At 45.4% G+C, this 23,380-nt stretch overlaps 2 protein-coding genes across 6 annotated transcripts in view; one reads left to right on the plus strand and one right to left on the minus strand.

The window, feature by feature from the left end:
• The window catches only part of POLR3F (RNA polymerase III subunit F), a 40,579-nt gene extending 34,380 nt beyond the window's left edge, over nt 1-6,199 (minus strand). Inside the window, exon 1 of one of the 2 annotated variants that reach the window (XM_077275404.1) lies at nt 5,889-6,080. In XM_077275404.1, coding sequence (XP_077131519.1) covers nt 5,889-5,944 — 56 coding nt within the window. In that variant the 5' untranslated portion in view covers nt 5,945-6,080. Of the gene's footprint in view, nt 1-5,888 lie in introns of both variants that reach the window. The other variant, XM_077275403.1, reaches the window with a different exon arrangement.
• LOC143786141 (double zinc ribbon and ankyrin repeat-containing protein 1-like) overlaps nt 6,158-23,380 on the plus strand; it is a 115,675-nt gene continuing 98,452 nt past the window's right edge. The window contains exons 1-3 of one of the 4 annotated variants that reach the window (XM_077275401.1): nt 6,158-6,256; nt 13,869-13,994; nt 22,304-22,457. In XM_077275401.1, the coding sequence (XP_077131516.1) occupies nt 13,886-13,994; nt 22,304-22,457 (263 nt within the window). In that variant the 5' untranslated portion in view covers nt 6,158-6,256; nt 13,869-13,885. Of the gene's footprint in view, nt 6,257-6,442; nt 6,620-13,868; nt 13,995-22,303; nt 22,458-22,888; nt 22,955-23,380 lie in introns of those variants that run through there. The other 3 variants (XM_077275398.1, XM_077275399.1, XM_077275402.1) reach the window with 3 other exon arrangements.

Consider the following 23,380-nt stretch of genomic DNA (forward strand, 5'->3'; position numbering starts at 1 on the left):
CCGGTGAGGTGATGGAAGGATCTCGTGGGCACATGGACTGGAGAGGATGGAGGTAGTGGTGTACATTGTGAAGCGAGTATTCCACAGGAGCTCATATGTCTGAGTCCTTGCCGCTTCCCGGCGCTCCTCAGCGCAATAATTATTTCAGAAGCCTGTAATAAGTGAGGAGCTCCGCTACCGAGACACAGCCGCCATGACCGGACACTGCGGGAAAAGCGCCTCTGTACTGCTGCGAGCCCTGCTGGAGGCGGAGAGCCGGCCGTGCCATGCGGTGCTGAGGAGCGCCGGGAAGCAGCAAGGACTCAGACATCTGATCTCCTGTGGAACGCCCACTTCACAATGTACACCACTACCTCCATCATCTCCAGTCCATGTGCCCACGAGATCCTTCCTGAACCTTGCTGCACCCATCCTGGGAAGCAAAAGGATGGAGTACGGTATACAGAGTCCAAAGTCCCGGTGAGGTGATGCAGCAGCCCGGTAATGCAGCAGAGCCAGGTGAATCCTGTTGATATCGGTGGGCGCGGCCATCTTCCCGAGGCCACGCGTTCACAGATGGAGCTCTGCTGCCCGGGGCTTCAGGAAAATGGCCGCCGCGATCCCCATCTGCGCACGCGCGGCATCCCGCGGCCATTTTCCTGAAGCCCCGGGCAGCAGAGCTCCATCTGCGAACGCGCGGCCTCAGGAAGATGGCCGCGCCCACCGATACCAGGATTCACCCGGCTCTGCTGCCTTACCGGGCTGCTGCATCACCTCACCAGGAAAGGGGACCCCGCTCACTGCGCCTCCTCATCTCCGCACCTCTGCTGCCACACCTCTGCCGCCGCACCTCTGCCGCCACGGTAAGCCTGCATTGCGACTATTAGACGCACCCCCCATTTTCCCCCCTTTTTTGGGGGGGAAAAAGTGCGTCTTGTAGTCCGAAAAATACGGTACCTCCTGATGTACAGGAGCCATGCACATGGTCAATTGAGTCCAGTACTGAGGTTTATTCTTGGCCAATGGTGTAGCATCAATTCCCTTTAGCGGAATGGGGAATTGTAAAGGCTCCAAGATAAAACCACAGCGCCTGGCAAATGACAAATCCATCAAATTCAGGGCAGCACCTGAATCCACAAAAGCCATAACTGGGTAGGATGACAGAGAGCAAATCAAAGTAACAGACAAAATGAATTTAGGTTGTACAGTACCAATGGTGACAAACTTGGCAACCCTTTTTGTGCGCTTAGAGCATGCTGAGATAACATGAGCAGAATCACCACAGTAAAAGCACAACCCATTCTGACGTCTGTGGTTTTGCCGTTCAACTCTGGTCAGAATCCTGTCACATTGCATAGGCTCAGGTTTCTGCTCAGAAAATACCGCCAGAGGGTGCACAGGTTTGCGCTCCCGCAAACGCCGATCAATCTGAATGGCCAAAGACATTGACTCATTCAGACCCGCCGGCGTGGGGAACCCCACCATAACATCTTTAAGGGCTTCAGAAAGACCCTTTCTGAAAATCGCCGCCAGGGCGCACTCATTCCACTGAGTGAGCACTGACCACTTCCTAAACTTCTGACAATAAACCTCTGCTTCATCCCGACCCTGAGAGAGAGCCAGCAAAACCTTCTCTGCTTGGTCTACCAGATTTGGTTCCTCATAAAGCACTCCAAGCGCCAGAAAAAACGCATCAACATTTAGCAGTGCCGGATCTCCTGGCGCCAAAGAGAATGCCCAATCTTGAGGGTCACCTCGCAACAAAGAAATAACAATTTTGACTTGCTGAACAGAGTCGCCAGATGAGCGAGGTCTCAGAGAAAGAAATAACTTACAATTATTCTTAAAGTTCAAAAACCTAGATCTATCTCCGGAAAACAGCTCAGGAATAGGTATTTTAGGCTCTGACATAGGACTGCGGACTACATAATCCTGAATGCCCTGTACCCTTGCAGTGAGATGATCCACACTAGAAGACAGACTCTGAATGTCCATATTAGTAGCTGCATACAGAACCACCCAGAGATTAAGGGGAGGAGAGAGGCAAAACACAGTGCAGAGGAAAAAAAAAAAAAAAATGACCTTAAGATTTCTCTTCTCCCTCTTTAGCTGCATTAACACTTTCGGGCCTGCTGTACTGTTATGATCCTGGTGGTAGGATCTCAAACTGACCTGACAAATATACCCTGATTATATAGGACAAGTTCTGGGGATGTGGAAGCTATACTGACCGCAATCCTGATCCTATCCAAACACACTAAAGGCAGCTGTGGAACGTTACCTGAAAACCTAGACGTCTCGTCACAGCCTGAGAAACTGACTACCCCTAGAGAGAAAGCAAAGACCTCACTTGCCTCAGAGAAATGTACCCCAAAGTTTTAGATAGCCCCCCACAAATAATAACGGTGAGTCAAGGGGAAAACACAAACGTAGAGATGAAACAGATTTAGCAAATGAGGCCCGCTAATACTAGATAGGCAGAAAATAGATAGGTGTCTGTGCGGTCAGTACAAAAACTATCAAAAGTAAACCACGCAGAGAATACAAGAACCCCCACACCGACTCACGATGTGAGGGGCGCCCTCTGCACCCCAGAACTAACCAGCAAGCAAAAAATCACATAAAAGCAAGCTGGGCTGAACTCATTATATAATGAGAAACGTTTTCAAGGAAATAATGAGAAACTGAACAAGCAAACTTAGCATCTCATAGCAGGAGACTGGTCACAAGGAATATTCAGGAGAGCACAGGATCAGGACTGAATACACCGACAGCAGGCGACAAGTAAAGGTCCAGGTGAGTTAAATAGGCCCAGCCTAGCAGGAGATGAAACAGCTGAGCCCAGCCAAGACCAGCCATATCGCTAAAGGCCTCCAGAGGGAGCCCAAGAACAAACTCACACAGTACCACTCATGACCACAGGAGGGAGCCCGAGAACGGAATTCACAACAGAATGACTGGCTATGGCTACTGCCAGTAAACATCGTTTTGCCAATGTTATGACTATCAATTAATTTTGTGCAGATAAATCAATTCAGCAACTTTTTAGTGTAAGTTTATAAAAGCTGCTTTGCTATGGTCTAGCAGGGATTAATAATCAGGGATGTGGAGTTGGAGTCATGGAGTTGGTGTCCATTTTAGTGGTGTCGGTATAAAATGGACCGACTGACTCCTAAAATATATAATAAATTGGGTACAGCAGTTCAGTGCAGGATGTGATGTAAATGTTCCATAATAATTTGGGAAAGTTATGAAATGTCCTATACATGTCTGTTCTGTTCCTGATCTAAGGATCTCGGCTGCTAGTTGAGATGAATCTGTGCTGCACTTTATGTACATGTTGCGTAGTCACCAGTGCTGGGGAGTCGGAGTCAGGGAAATTGTGGAGTCTGAGGTTTGGCTTACCCACTCCTGTAATATAACGCGCAACTTTATTCAATCACCCCAAATATAAAACAGGCACTGGCTCTGATGTAAAGCAATCAGCAAATTTACTGACACCAACTAGTGCAGAACATCACCGAGAGCTGTGCGTCACCAACTAGTGCAGAACATCACCGAGAGCTGTGCGTCACCAACTAGTGCGGAACATCACCGAGAGCTGTGCGTCACCAACTAGTGCGGAACATCACCGAGAGCTGTGCGTCACCAACTAGTGCGGAACATCACCGAGAGCTGTGCGTCACCAACTAGTGCGGAACATCACTGAGAGCTGTGCGTCACTGAGAGCTGTGCGTCACCAACTAGTGCGGAACATCACCGAGAGCTGTGCGTCACCAACTAGTGCGGAACATCACCGAGAGCTGTTACATAGTTACATAGTTATTGAGGTTGAAGGAAGACTAAGTCCATCTAGTTCAACCCATAGCCTAACCTAACATGCCCTAACATGTTGATCCAGAGGAAGGCAAAAAAAACCCATGTGGCAAAGAGTAACTCCACCATGGGGAAAAAAATTCCTTCCCGACTCCACATACGGCAATCAGACTAGTTCCCTGGATCAACGCCTTATCAAGGAATCTAGTGTATATACCCTGTAATATTATACTTTTCCAGAAAGGTATCCAGTCCCCTCTTAAATTTAATTAATGAATCACTCATTACAACATCATACGGCAGAGAGTTCCATAGTCTCACTGCTCTTACAGTAAAGAATCCGCGTCTGTTATTATGCTTAAACCTTCTTTCCTCCAGACGTAGAGGATGCCCCCTTGTCCCTGTCTCAGGTCTATGATCAAAAAGATCATCAGAAAGGTCTTTGTACTGTCCCCTCATATATTTATACATTAAAATAAGATCACCCCTTAGTCTTCGTTTTTCCAAACTAAATAGCCCCAAGTGTAATAACCTATCTTGGTATTGCAGACCCCCCAGTCCTCTAATAACCTTGGTCGCTCTTCTCTGCACCCGCTCTAGTTCAGCTATGTCTTTCTTATACACCGGAGACCAGAACTGTGCACAGTATTCTAAGTGTGGTCGAACTAGTGACTTGTATAGAGGTAAAATTATGTTCTCCTCATGAGCATCTATGCCTCTTTTAATACATCCCATTATTTTATTTGCCTTTGTAGCAGCTGCCTGACACTGGCCACTGAATATGAGTCTGTCATCCACCCATACACCCAGGTCTTTTTCATTGATGGTTTTGCCCAGAGTTTTAGAATTAAGCACATAGTTATACATCTTATTACTTCTACCCAAGTGCATGACCTTACATTTATCCCCATTAAAGCTCATTTGCCATTTATCAGCCCAAGCTTCTAGTTTACATAAATCATCCTGTAATATAAAATTGTCCTCCCCTGTATTGATTACCCTACAGAGTTTAGTGTCATCTGCAAATATTGAAATTCTACTCTGAATGCCCCCTACAAGGTCATTAATAAATATGTTAAAAAGAAGAGGGCCCAATACTGACCCCTGTGGTACCCCACTGCTAACCGCGACCCAGTCCGAGTGTGCTCCATTAATAACCACCCTTTGTTTCCTATCCCTGAGCCAGCTCTCAACCCACTTACACATATTTTCCCCTATCCCCATTACTCTCATTTTATGTATCAACCTTTTGTGTGGCACCGTATCAAAAGCTTTGGAAAAGTCCATATACACTACATCTACTGGGTTCCCTTGGTCCAGACCGGAACTTACCAACTAGTCACCAACTAGTGCGGAACATCACTGAGAGCTGTGCGTCACCAACTAGTGCGGCACGTCACCCAGCCAAACCAGATCTCATACATTGCCCTGACGAGGGGCAGTAGCCCGAAACAGTGTCTGCAAATTGAGAATTTGTTTTTGGCTTTTATCCTAAGTCATGTGACAAAACTCGTTAGAGAGTCGATACTGTCTTTTAGGATTGCTACTTCCTATAGGTGTCACCGGAGTTCTAATCGTCTTCCTCTGTGAGGAGAAATGTTACCAACGAGAGCGTCACGTCACCAACGAGAGAGGCACATGAGTAAGGAGTAGAGCAGTCACCAAGTACAGCATGTCCGTAAGGAGTACAGCAGTCACTAAATACAGCATGTCAGTAAGGAGCGCGGCATGTCAGTAAGGAGCGCGGCATGTCAGTAAGGAGCGCGGCACGTCACTAAGGAGCGCGGCACGTCACTAAGGAGCGCGGCACGTCACTAAGGAGCGCGGCACGTCACTAAGGAGCGCGGCACGTCACTAAGGAGTACAGCAGTCACTAAGAACAGCATGTCAGTAAGGAGCGCGGCATGTCAGTAAAGAGTACAGCAGTCGCTAAGTACAGCATGTCAAGAAGGAGTACAGCATGTCAAGAAGGAGTACAGCATGTCAAGAAGGAGTACAGCATGTCAAGAAGGAGTACAGCATGTCAAGAAGGAGTACAGCATGTCAAGAAGGAGTAAAGCACGTCAGTATATGCCAGCAGGGCGCAGCAGCACCTGTTCTCTATCTCGGCCGCCTCTCCGCTCTCTTGCTTCACTTTCACCTCCGCCATCTCCCCGCTCCTCCCAGGTATAGCCACGCCGCTGAACGGTAGCGACTAGAACGGAGTTGATTTCTTGAGGTAAGATGTCGCCGGAAGGGGTGGGGTCTCCTCTTCAGTCCAGTAGTCAGTGTGAAGGTCCGATATCAGGAATCTGCGTTATACTGAGGCTACTGGAGAAGAGAAGCGAGAAATGAGGGGCTGCATCATGGAGCTGTGAGAAGAGGACCGAGGGCTGCACCATGGGACGGTGTCCAAACTCGCACCAGTGTGCTGCGCCTGCGCAGAACAAGCCTAACTCTCTGCCGGACATATTGTTTATGGGCAAGTAGATAATATTTTCTAGCCTAAATCTGTCTAGGGGTAATACAGAAAAGTTTACTTCCTGAACTTTTACCACAAAACCGTATTATTATTCTTAATTATCTTGGTGTTATACACGAAAAGACTCTGCCCTTACTAAAGATGGCGGACAGGGGACATTTCTTTTCCTTCACGTCTTTCCGTTCTGTGAATGCAGGGCGGGGAAATGTTTCGCATCTTTGGTTACTACGGCAACGGAAATGTACCAATGACAGGGCTCGGTCCTGGCGAAGTTCGGCTCCGCCGGGAGAAGCGTCTGTAGTAACGGGATCTGGGAGTCACCGGAGACACTGAGCGACAAGTGAGCAGCGCTGTGTGCAGCCGGTAAGTGGGGAGGCTCGGGTACGGGGGTTATAATGGCCCTATAGGTCACCTCTAGCCGGCCAGGGAGATGGAATGGAGCAGGCAGATCCTGATAGTTGTCGCCAATTATCGGCCGATAATGTCATCTCTGGTGTACGATCTTCTCCCTGGAAGTCCTGGTGTTTATGGCACAGAGCTATGTGAGATTTGTTCCTTCTCAGACCTACAGGACAATGTCTGCTGGAAGCATCCGTCCATCCTGATCATTACCCCGCATCCGTCCATCCAGATCATTACCCCGCATCCGTCCATCCAGATCATTACCCCGCATCCATCCATCCAGATCATTACCCCGCATCCGTCCATCCAGATCATTACCCCGCATCCATCCATCCTGATCATTACCCCGCATCCGTCCATCCAGATCATTACCCCGCATCCGTCCATCCAGATCATTACCCCGCATCCATCCATCCTGATCATTACCCCGCATCCGTCCATCCAGATCATTACCCCGCATCCGTCCATCCAGATCATTACCCCGCATCCGTCCATCCAGATCATTACCCCGCATCCGTCCATCCAGATCATTACCCCGCATCCGTCCATCCAGATCATTACCCCGCATCCGTCCATCCAGATCATTACCCCGCATCCATCCATCCTGATCATTACCCCGCATCCGTCCATCCAGATCATTACCCCGCATCCGTCCATCCAGATCATTACCCCGCATCCGTCCATCCAGATCATTACCCCGCATCCGTCCATCCAGATCATTACCCCGCATCCATCCATCCTGATCATTACCCCGCATCCGTCCATCCAGATCATTACCCCGCATCCATCCATCCTGATCATTACCCCGCATCCGTCCATCCAGATCATTACCCCGCATCCGTCCATCCAGATCATTACCCCGCATCCGTCCATCCAGATCATTACCCCGCATCCGTCCATCCAGATCATTACCCCGCATCCGTCCATCCAGATCATTACCCCGCATCCATCCATCCTGATCATTACCCCGCATCCGTCCATCCAGATCATTACCCCGCATCCGTCCATCCAGATCATTACCCCGCATCCGTCCATCCAGATCATTACCCCGCATCCGTCCATCCAGATCATTACCCCGCATCCGTCCATCCAGATCATTACCCCGCATCCGTCCATCCAGATCATTACCCCGCATCCGTCCATCCAGATCATTACCCCGCATCCATCCATCCTGATCATTACCCCTTGCTTTTCTCTCCTTAAATGCAACTTTTAGACGACACGTCTGGCAGCGTGACATCGCTGGGTGGCATCATCGCAGGGTAATGCAGGAGAATAGGGGTGTTTTGTGACCTCTCAGGGCTTGCCACCGCGATCTCTCTGGTAACGCCACAGCGATCTCTAGGGTAACGACTCCGCAACTTCTCGGGTGTCGCCACCGCGATCTCTCTGGTAATGCCACAGCAAGCAAGGACTACACCTGACTGTATATCCAGCCTTAGGTAAGGACTACACCTGACTGTATATCCAGCCTTGGACAAGGACTACACCTGACTGTATATCCAGCCTTGGACAAGGACTACACCTGACTGTATATCCAGCCTTGGACAAGGACTACACCTGACTGTATATCCAGCCTTGGGCAAGGACTACACCTGACTGTATATCCAGCCTTGGGCAAGGACTACACCTGACTGTATATCCAGCCTTGGGCAAGGACTACACCTGACTGTATATCCAGCCTTGGGCAAGGACTACACCTGACTGTATATCCAGCCTTAAGTAAGAACTACACCTGACTGTATATCCAGCCTTAAGTAAGGACTACACCTGACTGTATATCCAGCCTTAAGTAAGGACTACACCTGACTGTATATCCAGCCTTATGTAAGGACTACACCTGACTGTATATCCAGCCTTAAGTAAGGACTACACCTGACTGTATATCCAGCCTTAAGTAAGGACTACACCTGACTGTATATCCAGCCTTAAGTAAGGACTACACCTGACTGTATATCCAGCCTTAAGTAAGGACTACACCTGACTGTATATCCAGCCTTAAGTAAGGTCTACACCTGACTGTATATCCAACCTTGGGCAAGGACTACACCTGACTGTATATCCAGCCTTAGGTAAGGACTACACCTGACTGTATATCCAGCCTTAAGTAAGGACTACACCTGACTGTATATCCAGCCTTAAGTAAGGACTACACCTGACTGTATATCCAGCCTTAAGTAAGGACTACACCTGACTATATATCCAGCCTTAAGTAAGGACTACACCTGACTGTATATCCAGCCTTAAGTAAGGACTACACCTGACTGTATATCCAGCCTTAAGTAAGGACTACACCTGACTGTATATCCAGCCTTAAGTAAGGTCTACACCTGACTGTATATCCAGCGTTGGGTAAGGACTACACCTGACTGTATATCCAGCCTTAAGTAAGGTCTACACCTGACTGTATATCCAGCGTTGGGTAAGGACTACACCCGACTTTATATCCAGCCTTAGGTAAGGACTACACCTGTCTGTATATCCAACCTTCGGTAAGGACTACACCTGACTTTGACAGCAACGCAAGGTGTTGCTGATACATCCTAGTGCAATACCAGAGAATGTGATCTCATTGTTACCTTGAAGTTGCCATGACTGTGACAATCACATTGCAAAAAGCTGGATTTTTTTAGACGTACTTGTGACGGACGCAGTTCTTAGCTTGTTAAGCTGTAGTTGCATCAAAGAGCGTTCTTTGGCTGTGAGACCTGCGTCATGGCCAAAGTCGCTGTGTAGTCCCAGTGTAAATCATGGAAGTTAGGATTTTCACATTATGTCATTGTCCTCGGTGTAGAACATCCAACCCCTCACCCTGCAGTCTGCCTGTGCTAATATTTGTGACCGCATGGCTTGTGGTAAAGAGATCACCGATACCTCCGTAGGCCTGTAGTAGGACGTCACCAGTCAATTTCTTAAGTTTCTTCCTTTTCTCACTTCCAACCTCTTCTGGCATTAAAGGGGTTGTCAAGGTTTATCACGAAAGTTTGGGGTCACTCTATGGTCACTAAGTATATTTGAACTGCCAACTTGGGAACCCTCACAGTGCTCGCAACGCCCGCTGTGACGATAGCCTGATGCGTATGTGTAGCTGAAATGTATCCGGAAGTATGCATATCGCATACCTGCGGTTACGTGGCCTACTCGGTCTCACAGTGGGCATCGCCTACACAGAGTAACTGCAGACTTTTGTAAAAAAAAACAAAAAACCTGGATCACCGTTTAAAACATCAGCACAAAAACTGTGGGAAGAGGTTTATGGCATGGGTTTCCATGGCTGTAGTATTTATTATTGCACCTTTTGACTATTATGACCTGCTGAAAATGGTACATAGCCAGACACCAGCTCCTGGTAGTGTTCCTGAAGAATGTTATTGTATTCCTCCTTGGCAATGGCCTCCAGTACACTAATATTCTTGGGATTGTATGATGCAACTATCTTCAAATTCCACCAAAGATTCTCTTCATGCTCAATTGGTAAGAAGGCAGGGACAGTGACACCAGCGCTCATTGGGCGCTGGCGCCTTGTGTCACAACACAACACAATAGCCATGGGAAACCAAGTACCGACACCGTTGGAACTTGAGCGGCACGGAAGTTGAGTATAGGTTTTATTATTTTTGGGGGACCAAGCGAGGGGTATGAGAAGTTGTCCAAGTAGTGGATAACTACTTTAAGCCATGTTGGATTGTGAGGTATGCTTGTTATCATTGTCTCGTTGACAGGGCCAGCTGTAGCTTCCTCACATGTCATATCTTCTCCAAGTATACCTTGATACATGTTTGAATCTATCTAGACCTCCACACGGTGCAGGTTTCCAGTGCCAGAAATAAGAATCCACAGAGAATCACTAAGCCACCACCATGGTTCAATGCAGGCATCGCCGTGCCACCACCATGCTTTACTGAAGCCATCACTGACCCCCACCCCCCCCCCACCGTGCTTCATTGTAGGCATCACCTAGCCACCATTATTGAAAAAAACACAGGCAAAGATGCTTACCTGTCCAGGCCTCTAAACAAATGCACTATCAGGGTGCAGCGGATACAAGTAAAGATGGCAACTACATCTTTGTGAGGACCCTTGACGTGAGTTGCCAGCTTACGTATTGTGGCCATAATATCAACTAATACCTTAAATACACATATATTGTTATGTGTTTTTGTGCACTTTATTTATTTTTCGGGGTGTAGCTGTGACAAGATGGCTCATGTAAACTGTGGCCTCCGTTCACACAGGATGCATTATAGTTAGCACTGGTCAGCCCGCCATAGGGTGTCATTAATAGGCTGTGAGCCAGATGCTCTGCATTTTCTGTGTGAACATTGCCACATACAGATTATTTTTTGTTTGCAATGGTGTGCCAAGCGGCCAATACCTGATTGTAAGCTGGCTGCCTCATCGGTATTACTGCACCAGAGTAGTTGCTATCTTTACTTGGGTCCGCTGCACCCTGATAGTGCATTTGTTTAGAGGCCTGGACAGGTAAGCATCTTTGCCTGTGTTTTGGTGTTTTTTTCAATAATAGGATTTTTCCTCTTTTGGTTGACCCACCACCATGCTTCATTGTAGGTATCATTGAAACACCACCATGCTTCACTGTAGGAATCGCCAAGTCAACACTTATTACAGTAGGCATCACTGACCCACCACCATGCTTCATTGTAGGCATCATTGAGGCACCACCATGCTTGACTGTAGTAATCACCAAGCCATCACCATTCTTCACTGTAGGCATCATTGACCCACCATTATGCTTCACTGTAGATATCACCAAGCCACTGCCAGGCTTCACTGTAAACATCTTTGAGCCACCACTTTGCTCTTTTCAAACAGAATCCCATTACTTGTGCAGCTTATTTACATGGTTTTGAGCATATTGTACCTGACTATTATTGTACTTTTGGGTCAGTAGAGGTGTATGTCAAGGAGTTCAGGCATGGAGATCTTCAGAGTTTAGCATGGACGTTACTGTAAAAACTAAAGGAGAAATGGGCTAGTATACCTCAGGAACCAGATGCTAGTGTCACATTTTCAGCAGATTATAGCAACCAAAGGTGAAACTAAGTACTAAAGATGCTTATTATAAATTGGTGAATAATTCTGAGACTGCAGTAGTCATTACAAGTGGCATTTTGTGATGATTGTGGGGAAACCACTAGTTATATTAGTTGTGTTTAGCTATACATTGTTTTTGTTTCATTTTTTGTTTTAAAACAGCAAAATCTTGTATATTTTACCTATAATTTGTTGTGGATAAACGGGGGGGGGGGGGGCGGCAGGTGACCTGGTCCGCCACACGGAACTGCATGGATCAGGGATCGTCCCGCCGAACGCTCACTCTCCCTTTAACATGGGCATAATGCTACTCAGACAACACAGGGTGAGGGTGAAACAGTGTGGCAATGCTTTATTCAACCACAAAACAAGCAGATAGCACATAGAACAGTCCCAGCAAAATACCCCAAAATGGTGCAAATTACAGAGTCTCACCCTTCCACTGACTCACCGGGATAATGGCAGCTGTTACTTCAGAGATATTCCTGGGTCAGTTGCCCCATCTGTGTAACACACACACAGAGGAGGTAATGACAAGCATAGGAAGATTACAGTCCATTGAGGTACAAGGCCAGTTGATCCGAGGATCATAACCTGGCTTCTCCGAACATCTCCATTGCGCCAGGTGACCAGCGGGTCACAATCCTGGCTTTCTCCAAATGTATCCATGGTTCAGCAATGGTCAATGGAGCAGATCTGTCTTCTCCCAACCGAGACCGAAAACCCCTAGGGTGTTTCCTGTAGAATGATAGATCCGTGTCCCTCGTGATGGTGCCATGATGAATTGGCTGCTGTCCTGTCTCTGGTCCTTTTGACGTATCGATGTCTTGGCTGAATCTCTGGCTGTCTCTCTCTGTCTTTGTGTCTTTTTCTATACAGAGGCATATCACCTCTTTTTATGTTTAAACAAGTGTCCTTCAGTCTGGCCTCACAGATAAGAGTAAGGGTACCGTTACACAAAACGATTTACCAACGATCACGACCAGCGATACGACCTGGCCGTGATCGTTGGTAAGTCGTTGTGTGGTCGCTGGGGAGCTGTCACACAGACAGCTCTCCAGCGACCAACGATGCCGAAGTCCCCGGGTAACCAGGGTAAACATCGGGTTACTAAGCGCAGGGCCGCGCTTAGTAACCCGATGTTTACCCTGGTTACCAGCGTAAACGTAAAATAAAAAAAACACATACTCACATTCCGGTGCCCGGCATCCGCTTCCCTGCACTCCTCCTGCATCCTGTGTAAGCGCCGGCCAAAGCAGAGCGGTGACGTCACCGCTGTGCTCTGCTTTTACTTTACGGCCGGCGCTCACAGTCACTGCAGGGAAGCAGACGGCCAGGGACCTGACGGACACCGGAATGTAAGTACGTACTGTTTGTTTTTTTTACATTTTACGATGGTAACCAGGGTAAACATCGGGTTACTAAGCGCGGCCCTGCGCTTAGTAACCCGATGTTTACCCTGGTTACAAGCGAACGCATCGCTGCATCGGTGTCACACACATCGATGCAGCGATGACAGTGGGAGATCCAGCGACGAAATAAAGTTTCAAACGATCTGCTACGACGTACGATTCTCAGCGGGGTCCATGATCGCCGCTGCGTGTCAGACACAGCGATATCGTATGGATATCACTGGAACGTCACGGATCGTACCGTCGTAGCGATCAAAGTGCCAATGTGAGACGGTACCCTAAGAATGAAGATGAGATCAAGTAGCATTACTTGATTATTTAATCTATTTGCATAGTTTTTCTCTCTGTTTTCGAAGTCAACAAACTGGCTGGATAACACGATGCATAATTAGCATATCAGCAAACATTGTTCAGTGGCCATGCATTACTGTTTTGTAAAGATAACATAAAATAAACTGTAGGAGATAATATTAGAGGTAAATATTCGTCCTACAAGAAGATTCAATACTTCAGACATTAGTTTATGATTCTGGGCCCACACAATTTGCATCTGGCATAAATAAGATACAATGCTGTGTCTTCATAGGGGTGTAATAACTTTGTAATGGGGGTGTAATAACTTTGACTGCACCTGTAGATGAGATATAAAACTTTGTTTCACTGTAACCCTGTTTACCAGTCATATGTATAATGTTGCGTATTATGTCACATACTGTATATAATGCTGATGTTATTCTCCGCAGGTCCTCTCTGAAAAAGAATGACAGCAGGCTCTATATGTGTACCAAAAGTTATTCCACTCCGTGTTCCTGTACCCGGCAAGGGGAAGTATGACATAGACACAAACACTCCAATTGAAATCAAATCAGGTATGAATTGAAAGAGAATTGATATTGGAATATTTGTTGTTCCTTTTTAAATTTGTTTATTAATTATTATTGTATTTAAAAGGAATCAGTCAGCAGGGTATTACCCCCAAGACTATTTATATGTGCATGAAGCTCTTTTAAACACTACTACAGAAATAACCTTACATGTTCAGTCTGTTCCTCCATTACTGAGAAATAAGCGTTCAAATAGATATGCAAATGAGACTGAAGAGCCATGTTAGGCCTCTTTCACACGTCCAGATAATTCCGGTACCGGAGAAATCGGTACTGGAGTTATCCGTGTCCGTGTGCTCACGTGGCACATCAGTGTGGCACACGAGCGGCATCCGTGTGCCGCCTGAGGACCACACGGACCGTGCAGGAGAGACAGCGCTACAGTAAGCGCTGTCCCCCCCCCCGCTGTGGTGCTGAAGGCGGCATTCATGTCTTCTCCCCGCAGGAGAGAAGAGATGAAAGATCAAGTTTTTTTTCTTTTTTGTTAAAAATAAAGTTGCTGGGACCTCCCACCACCAGTGCGCCGCCCGGCCCCTTGCAGAAGAAATACTCACCCAGCTCCCGCGATGTCTCCTCTCTCCTCTCAGCGCCGGCAGCCTGTCCTGTGTGAGCGGTCACGTGGGACCGCTCATTACAGTGAGGAATATGCGCACACGGAGGAGAGTGCACACTGTTCTCCGTGTGCACGTGTGCAGGACGTATTGCTGTACGTGCTGCCGGAGAAACATGGACATGTCTCCGTGTTTTGCACATGGACACACGGTCCGTGAAAACACGGAGACATGTGCATAGACCCATTCATTTGAATGGGTCTACGTGTGTCAGTGTCTCCGGTACGTGAGAAAACTGTCACTACACGTACCGGAGACACTGACGTGTGAAAGAGGCCTTAGATCGGAAGCCTCTGTCACTCCAGCTCTATTCCCTGTCCTACATGCTCCTGCTTGATTGAAGGCTCCTTTGTCTGAGGTCACACAGCATGGAGGCTGTCAATCAACCATGAAGAGATGGTGCTGAGCAGGGAATAGAACTGGTGTGGCAGAGGCTTCAGATCTACTATAGCTCTTCAGCCTCATTTGAATATATATTCAAATGCTGATTTCTCATTAATGGAGGAACAGACTGAACATGTAAAGGTATTGCTGGACTTGGCTTTGAGAGAGCTACATGCACACATATAAATAGTTTGGGGTGAATAATACTGTTGGCAGATTCCCTTTAAAGGATAACTAAGTCTTTATATAGGTTTTGATATGTTATTCTGGGGACTCAGTCTGTACACTGCTCTCATTCAAGCATAAACTAAGTGTTTCTGCCCCTTGGTTTCAGGTACTAGTGGCATTCCAACACTTGGCTCCACCGAACATCAGTACTAAGCAGGTGCCATTACATTAGAAATTACCGTATATACTTGAGTAGAAGCCGACCCGAGTATAAGCAGAGACCCCTAATTTTGCCACAAAAAACTGGGAAAACCTATTGACTTGCGTATAAGCCTAGGGCGGGAAATGCAGCAGCTACTGGTAAATTTCCAAAAATAAAAATAGATACCAATAAAAGTAAAATTGATTGAGACATCAGTAGGTTAAGTGTTTTTGAATACCCATATTGAATCAGGAGCCCCATATAATGCTCCATACAGTTCATGATGGGCCCCATAAGATGCTCCATATTAAAATATCCCCATATAATGCTGCACAAATGGTTAATGATGGCCCCTTAAGATGCTCTATAGAATATTATGCCCCATATAATGCTGCACAAAGGTTGATGGCCCCATAAGATGCTCCATAGATTATGCCCCATATAATGCTGCACAAAGGTTGATGGCCCATAAGATGCTCCATAGATTATGCCCCATATGCTGTTGCTGCTGCAATAAAAAAAAAAAAAAAAAAAGACATACTCACCTCTCGTCGCTCAGGCCCCCGGCACTAGCGATATTCACCTTTCCCCGTTCCACCACCACACGCTGCTCCGTCTTTCGGCTCTCTGACTGTTCAGGCAGAGGGCGGCACGCACTAACTACGTCATCGCTCCCTCTGACCTGAACGTCACAGCCAGAGGATGCGGAAGACGGAGCTCGGCGGTGGAACGGGGACAGGTGAATATCACAATGCTCACCCTCCCTGTTATACTCGCCCTCCCGGCGCGGTCCCTGCTTCTCCGTCGTGCGGCTCCACCCCTATGGGAGTGGAGGCGTGTCCATATTCATTACTTTAATGAGCAGTACCATGTGACCGCTGAGTACAGGAAGAGCTGCGGGTGCCGGAGAAGCAGGGAGGTGCAGAGACCGCGCCGGGAGCAGGTGAGTATGATGGACAGCTCCCCCTCCTCCGCCGACCCCCTTGGACAATGACTCGAGTGTAAGCCGAGAGGGGCACTTTCAGCCTAAAAAAATGGGCTGAAAATCTTGGCTTATAGTCAAGTATATACGGTATTTAAAAATGTAGCTAAACTTTAAATTACCACAGGTCTACAAAAAATATTTTTTGTAATCATCAGGTGACTTTGTACTTTTCTGAATCATCTTTTTGTCCTGATTAAAAATGTATATAGTTTTTCTGTAGCACGTATAGTTTCCATGGAGCACCATCATTATTATAAGGTATAGGAAATATACTGGCGACATTAAGAAAACAGTAATCTACATAACAGAAAAAATGCTTCACCTTACAAAACAGTATTTATTGAATCAAAATAACTTCACATGAAAAATAGAAACCAAAATATGAGCATAAGTTAAAAGTTCTTGACATTAGACTGTCGTTAATACGATTTTTCAGGGTTGTCCCTATATAACATCCAACAGTAATCTGCCATTATTGAGTCATTCCAAAAACCCTGGTAGCGGTGTTCCATTACTTTAATGTCCTGGTGGAACCACTCGCCTTGTTAATCTCTTAGGCTACGTTCACATTAGCGTTAAGCTAATGTGCGTCGGGTTTGCGTCGGCGACGCAGCGGCGACGCATGCGTCATGCGCCCCTATACTTAACATGGGGGACGCATGCGTTTTTTTTTGTTGCGTTGTGCCACACATGCGTCTTTTTTGCCGCAAGCGTCGGACCAAAAAAACGCAACAAGTTGCATTTTTCTTGCGTCCGATTTTCGGCAAAAAACGACGCATGCGTCGCAAAACGCAGCGTTTTTGCGTGCGTTTTGCCGCGTTTTTGCGTGCGTTGTGCGTTGCGTCGCCGACGCAGCGGCGCACAACGCTAGTGTGAACTTAGCCTTACATCCCCAAGATTTTGAGGGAAGAAATCTAAATGTGAATGCAAAAAGTGCATTTTCAAAGGCATGCGACATCCAAGACACTGTATGCATTTAGCAGTTCCTCAACACCTTTAACATATTCTGGAGATTTTTGTTTTCCTAAGAAGTTTTCACAGATCCACTTTAAGCTTTTCCAAGATCTAAATTCCTTACCATTTAGAGTTCCTTCAAATACATCAGCTCCCTGATCTGATCTGAGGACCTTCAGTTTTGCTGGTGAAGTGCTGGAGAATTTCTGTGAAATGTACCCGAACCCTTGTGAATTTGTCTTTGCCATGGCTTTCATGAAGTTTTTAATCAATTCCAACTTTATATGTAGTGGAGGCAGAAAGATTTTTGTTGGAGCAACTAAAGGATTATGCTGAACATTGTCTGTACCTGGAGCTTAGATGTTTCTCTGTCCCCAATGACGATGGACATAATGCTCTACTATTTCTACTGTCCCATAAACACAAGAAGCAACAATATTTTGTGAATCTTCCTTGCATTCCCATTAGCAGACCAATCACTTTCAAATCTCCACCGATAATCCATTGATGATGCTTATATTGTACTAGATGGTGGCCCGATTCTAACGCATCGGGTATTCTAGAATATGTATGCGTAGTGTATAGCACAGGCCACGTAGTATATTGCGCAGCCCATGCAGTACATTGCGCAGCCCACGCAGTACATTGCGCAGCCCACGCAGTACATTGCGCACACCACGCAGTACATTGCGCATCCCACGCAGTACATTGCGCATCCCACGCAGTACATTGCGCATCCCACGCAGTACATTGTGCATCCCACGCAGTACATTGCGCATCCCACGCAGTACATTGCGCATCCCACGCAGTACATTGCGCAGCCCACATTTTACATTGCGCAGCCCACGTAGTACACTGCGCAGCCCACGTAGTACATTGCGCAGCCCACGTAGTATATTGCACAGCCACGTAGTATATAGCACAGCCCACAGAGTGTATAACAGCCCACATAGCATATAACAGCCCACGCACGTAGTGTATAACCCAGCCCACGTAGTGTATAACACAGCCCACGTAGTGTATAACGCAGCCCACGTAGTGTATAACACAGCCCACATAGTGTATAACACAGCCAACGTAGTGTATAACACAGCCCACGTAGTATATTGCACAGCCCACGTATATTGCGCAGCCCACGTAGTATATTGCGCAGCCCACGTAGTATATTGCACAGCCCACGTAGTATATTGCACACAATACGGTCCGAATCCAGGGGGCGGTGCAATGTTGGCATTGAATGAAGCAAACGCATGAGAACTGTTGATGCTTCTGATATTTTCCATGAAATTTCTACTGTGTTGATGCATTCCTTTCATTAACTGCTCAAACAGATCTGAGTAGTGAGTTCTCGGTAGCATAACTTTTCCTTTTTGGCAGCATTGAGTAAACTGATTGTCAGATGGTTTTTCATCAATGAAATTCAGAGAGTCGCATTTAGAGCAAACTGCATTCATATTCCCACAGTAGTGTTCATGAATTGTAATTTCATTGTCTGTTACGTAATGTGCAAGTTGTTGAATATTGTCCTGGTCGTGCCTTAGTTGGTAGAGCATTCGTTTTTTTATGAATTTGGCGATCATGTTGTTCCTGTCGTACAACAGTTTGTTGTGGTGTCTCCGGTTGGCGAAAGTGTCTGTGAGATTCCGCATCCTGGGCTTGTCTAGCAGCAGTTTGTTGTGGTGTCTCCTGTTGGCGACGTTGTCTGTGAGATTCCACATCCTGGGCTTGTCTGGCGGCAGTGTGTTGTGGTGTCTCCTGTTCCCGATGTTGTCGTTTTCTTGCTGCTGCTGCTTTTCTGTCATCCTCATTGGCGTATTTTCGTTTACGACCCATTCTAAGATAGAAACACAGGGAGATGCCGCCCATACAGGGAGACGCAGGCACACACCCTACACAATGGCGGCACTTGACAGCAGTGGAGGACAATGATGATTCCAGAATTCGCGGCAGACTGTGCCCGTCGCTGATTGGTCGAGGCCGGCTGGCCTCGACCAATCAGCAAGGCGGGATTTCCGAGACAGACAGACAATTAGACCCTTAGACAACACAATGGCGGCACTTGACAGCAGTGGAGGACAATGCCTGTCGCTGATTGGTCAAGGCCTGGCGGCCTCGACCAATCAGAGACGCGGGATTTCCAGGACAGACAGACAATTAAACCCTTAGACAATTATATATATAGATAGCTTCCAAAACAACTGGCGTATTTTCATAACTTTCCTTTAGATGACATGAGTGAGCAATAGGGATTGATGATTTCATATTTCCATTGTGAAGCAACACTGCTTTCAAACTTGTCTGGGATGAGTCCATAAACAATCTACAACAAAATACTCTTAATTTTCGTTCTTCAAAGAGGCCATTCTCATTGTTACAGTACACCATTGGTCCATCAATTGTGAAAAATTGTGTTAAAGTGTTACTTCTGTTTCAGTAATAACACACTTTTACTTCATCATGAAGATTCTTCTGTTTCAACCTAGATGTAAGAAGTTCAGCTTTATCTTTTGACAATGAAAGGTCTCTGATGAAATTATTTAATTCATATTGAGTAAAGCGTTCTGGCTGCTCCATCAGGTACATACTCATCTTGACTTGAGGACTCCATGTCTTCGCCAGTAGCTTCAGCTCCATAGTCTTCATATTCTACTTCATTTTCATCCAATCCAGACAATGGTAGTACAGGAACTGGCAAAGTACCATCATGTGGAACTGGCCTAATCGCAGATTCAAGTTCAGGGTAATTAATCTTATGTTTGTTCTTTGTAGAAAAGCCCTTCAATTTGACAAAGCAAAAGTAGCAGTCATCACTATGATTTTTGGGTTCTCTCCAAATCATGGGAACAGCAAATGGCATAGCCACTGTCCTCATATTCAACCAGTCACGAAGACCATTCGAACAACTTGAGCATATCACATGTGGGGTCCAGCTTTTGTCTTGATCACCAAGTGGACACTTAAAGTACATCTGGTACATCTTTTTAATATCATGAGTGATTGAACGTAGTTGGCCTTTTGGTGTAAAAGAACCTCGCACATAGCAGAATCTGTTCAGATGATTGATACACTGTCGGTGCATTTTTCTCCTTTAAATCAGATCAAACACTAGAGTAAGTTAAGTTCAATGGTGGTGACAAACTAAAAAAAAAAAAAAATGTGATGAGCCAGCAGTTCCCCAGAGATGACAGAGGCAGCTTGTATTTATATTTGATTTTACTGGAGGTAATCTGGTAGATAACTACAGTATATACAGTTGTGAGGTAAACGGGTCAGCCTATTCCTTACAGAGGAACATTTGCAGACAGGCAGTTTCTCACTGTGATATTTGCTGCTTTCAGGTTCTCTCTCTGTGGAGACCCTCACTCAGTTACACCTCAGTGACTGAGCTGTTTTCTTCCCTCTGAGGCGACTTGCAGAAATGCAGTGAAAATCCTCTCACAATGGTGGCTGTTCGCTGCCTTCCTATCTCCCTGTGGCAGGGCTTAGATCCCTGTAGAGGCCTGTCTCCTGTCAGAGTCTCACATACCAGTCATTGCTGTCATCAGAAAATTCACAATTAAGTAAGACAAGCAAAGAGATGGGAATAACATAGGAAAAACCACATACATTGAAAATGCAGAAATAACAAAAATACTTCTATCTCAGAAACTTTGTGATAAAGTAAAACTAAGCATATTGTTGGAATCAGCACATCAAACCTTTACTGATGATTTTTTTGTGTTGACCAGTGTTACATATAGAAATGTTATTTTGAAAGAAAATATGTAGAGAAGGTTTTTGTCAAGTTATCGGTACTTGAAACAATGTGAGCATAAAGTCGTTCTTCTGCCCCCATGACACTTCCTGCCTTTGCTCTAATCTTATTCAACCTGCGTCAATGTCCACATTGTACTCAAATAGTTGCTGCTATTCTCAAGGATTTACATAAACACTTGAACAGGCTTACCATGTCTGTATACCTGGCAAGAAAAAAATCTTTAACATTGATCTGAAAGGGGAAATGCCAGCCAATCCTGTAGTGGACCTTCAACTTGTAACACCAAAAAATAGAGGAAAAACGACACATGTTCCTTAAAAATGAAATGGGAAAGTCTGTCTTCACTGAATACTAATTTCACCTCAGAATTGAGAATTTTTATAGTAACTGATCAATTTTGTTACCCCCAAAAAACTAAAAGTATGTCATCTATGTAGCGGCCATAGCAAATTAGGTGGTAGGAAAAATTAGTTGTTAGTTAAAAAAATGTAACGCAGCTGCTACCAGTGAGTAAATAAAATTGCTAACGATGAGAAGTGTGACCCCCATCGCGGCTCCCTCAATTTGGAAAAATATTTAATCTTTAAACAAAAAAAAAACAAAAAAATGTAATAAATCAGTAACTTAACAAAAATTTAATTTAATTAATGAGAATATGAACTGTAGTTATTCATATGATGTCATAATGCAATTAATGCCTTATCATGGGGGATGAATGCCAGGCAGCCAAATGGCCTGAATTGTAAGGATTTTTTATCATTCATTTATTGATCTACATGGTAGTGATAATTGATGTATATTATATATGATAGTCTACATTTCACCTGTTATTAATTGTTCTTTAAATGGGTCCACACGTGATTGGTTGCTTTGGTTTTAAATACTTTTCCCAAGATACCATGCTTCACAATACGATTAGGGGCATAGTAACCCCAGAAACATGTCAGTGAAATTATCATGTCATGGACATTTATTATTGTATATTTTACCAGGAATATTCAATAAAGAAGATCATTTTTAAGAAACATGGATGGGCCCTTTTACCACATTTTTTCATATTAACAAGTTTTGATATGGATGGTAATTTGGATCCACACCGAGAACACTGAACCTTGTAGAGCGCAGCTTGTGAAACGATATCACAGAGATGAAATAGTAGTTTCACCGCACGCCTTGTCACGTGGTAGGATCTCCAGTAATACTTCTGTTCTCCTCTCCCACATACACCTTTAGATACACCAGATGTTTCCATATTCTATACACTTGATGGGAACAAGCCAGACTTCTTAAAGAAGACCAGTCACCCTGAAAACACCACAGTGAAATATCGAGGGCCATTTACATTACCGGATGGTAAAATAACCCTTAAGGCTGTGGCTGTCAGCAGGTAAGTCACCACTTGAACTCATTGCTACCTTAGTGATAATAGAAAATCATCCAGTTTTATATGTCACAGGTATCTACTTTTAACCTGTGGACCACAAATTATCTAGCAGCGTAAACTAAGTCCCAAAAGTCACAATTTCCGCAAAAACTAGTAAAAATAGCAAATAGTACAAAATTTCACATTTTTTTCACCATGCTTTTGAAAAGTTGAAAAATTGGACTTGATGTACTTGTATGGAGGAAATGGGGTCCATTGACTGTTAGGGCTTGCTGTGGTTTCGATGAATGGCTCTCATTCCCACATTATTCTATGATGCTGTGTGCACATGTTCGATTTTTTTAACATTGGACCGAGTGGTCACAAGAAAAGAATTGCAACATGCCTGATTTGCTTTCGAGAATAGATTGACACTCGCCCATTCATGTCTATAGATCCGTGAAAAGAATCGGGCCACACTTGGATGACATCAGATTTTATGGACTGACATAAGGGAGTAGGTGAGAAAACATTTTTTTTCCTCTCCACCTCCAAGAAAATCAGATCCTACTCTGATCACACAGTGACCAGATAAATATCAAAGTCTTACTTTCACTTCCAAACAGAATACTGGTGTGAACAGGTGCATACTAAGAGTAGCCATCTCCACATATAAGTAACAAATTAAAGCTGCACTCTGTAATGCTATAGCATGCAAACATGAAATATATGAAATTAGAATTGTATTGCTGCTCTACAGGGTAGGTTAAAATGAAGATGCTTAGCACATAAATTGGCCACTTCATGCATGCCCAGTAGCCAAAGACAAGGCGACCCTCTTTGCTGGGAACCTATTCTAATGTGACTCCTCTGCTGGCTGATAGCTGACAATTATATGGGTAGGTAGGATCCTGCTGTGATTGTCGTTGGCTGCTGGACATACATGA

The sequence above is a fragment of the Ranitomeya variabilis genome, chromosome 7, assembly GCF_051348905.1.
Source record: "Ranitomeya variabilis isolate aRanVar5 chromosome 7, aRanVar5.hap1, whole genome shotgun sequence".
Lineage (NCBI taxonomy): Eukaryota > Metazoa > Chordata > Amphibia > Anura > Dendrobatidae > Ranitomeya > Ranitomeya variabilis.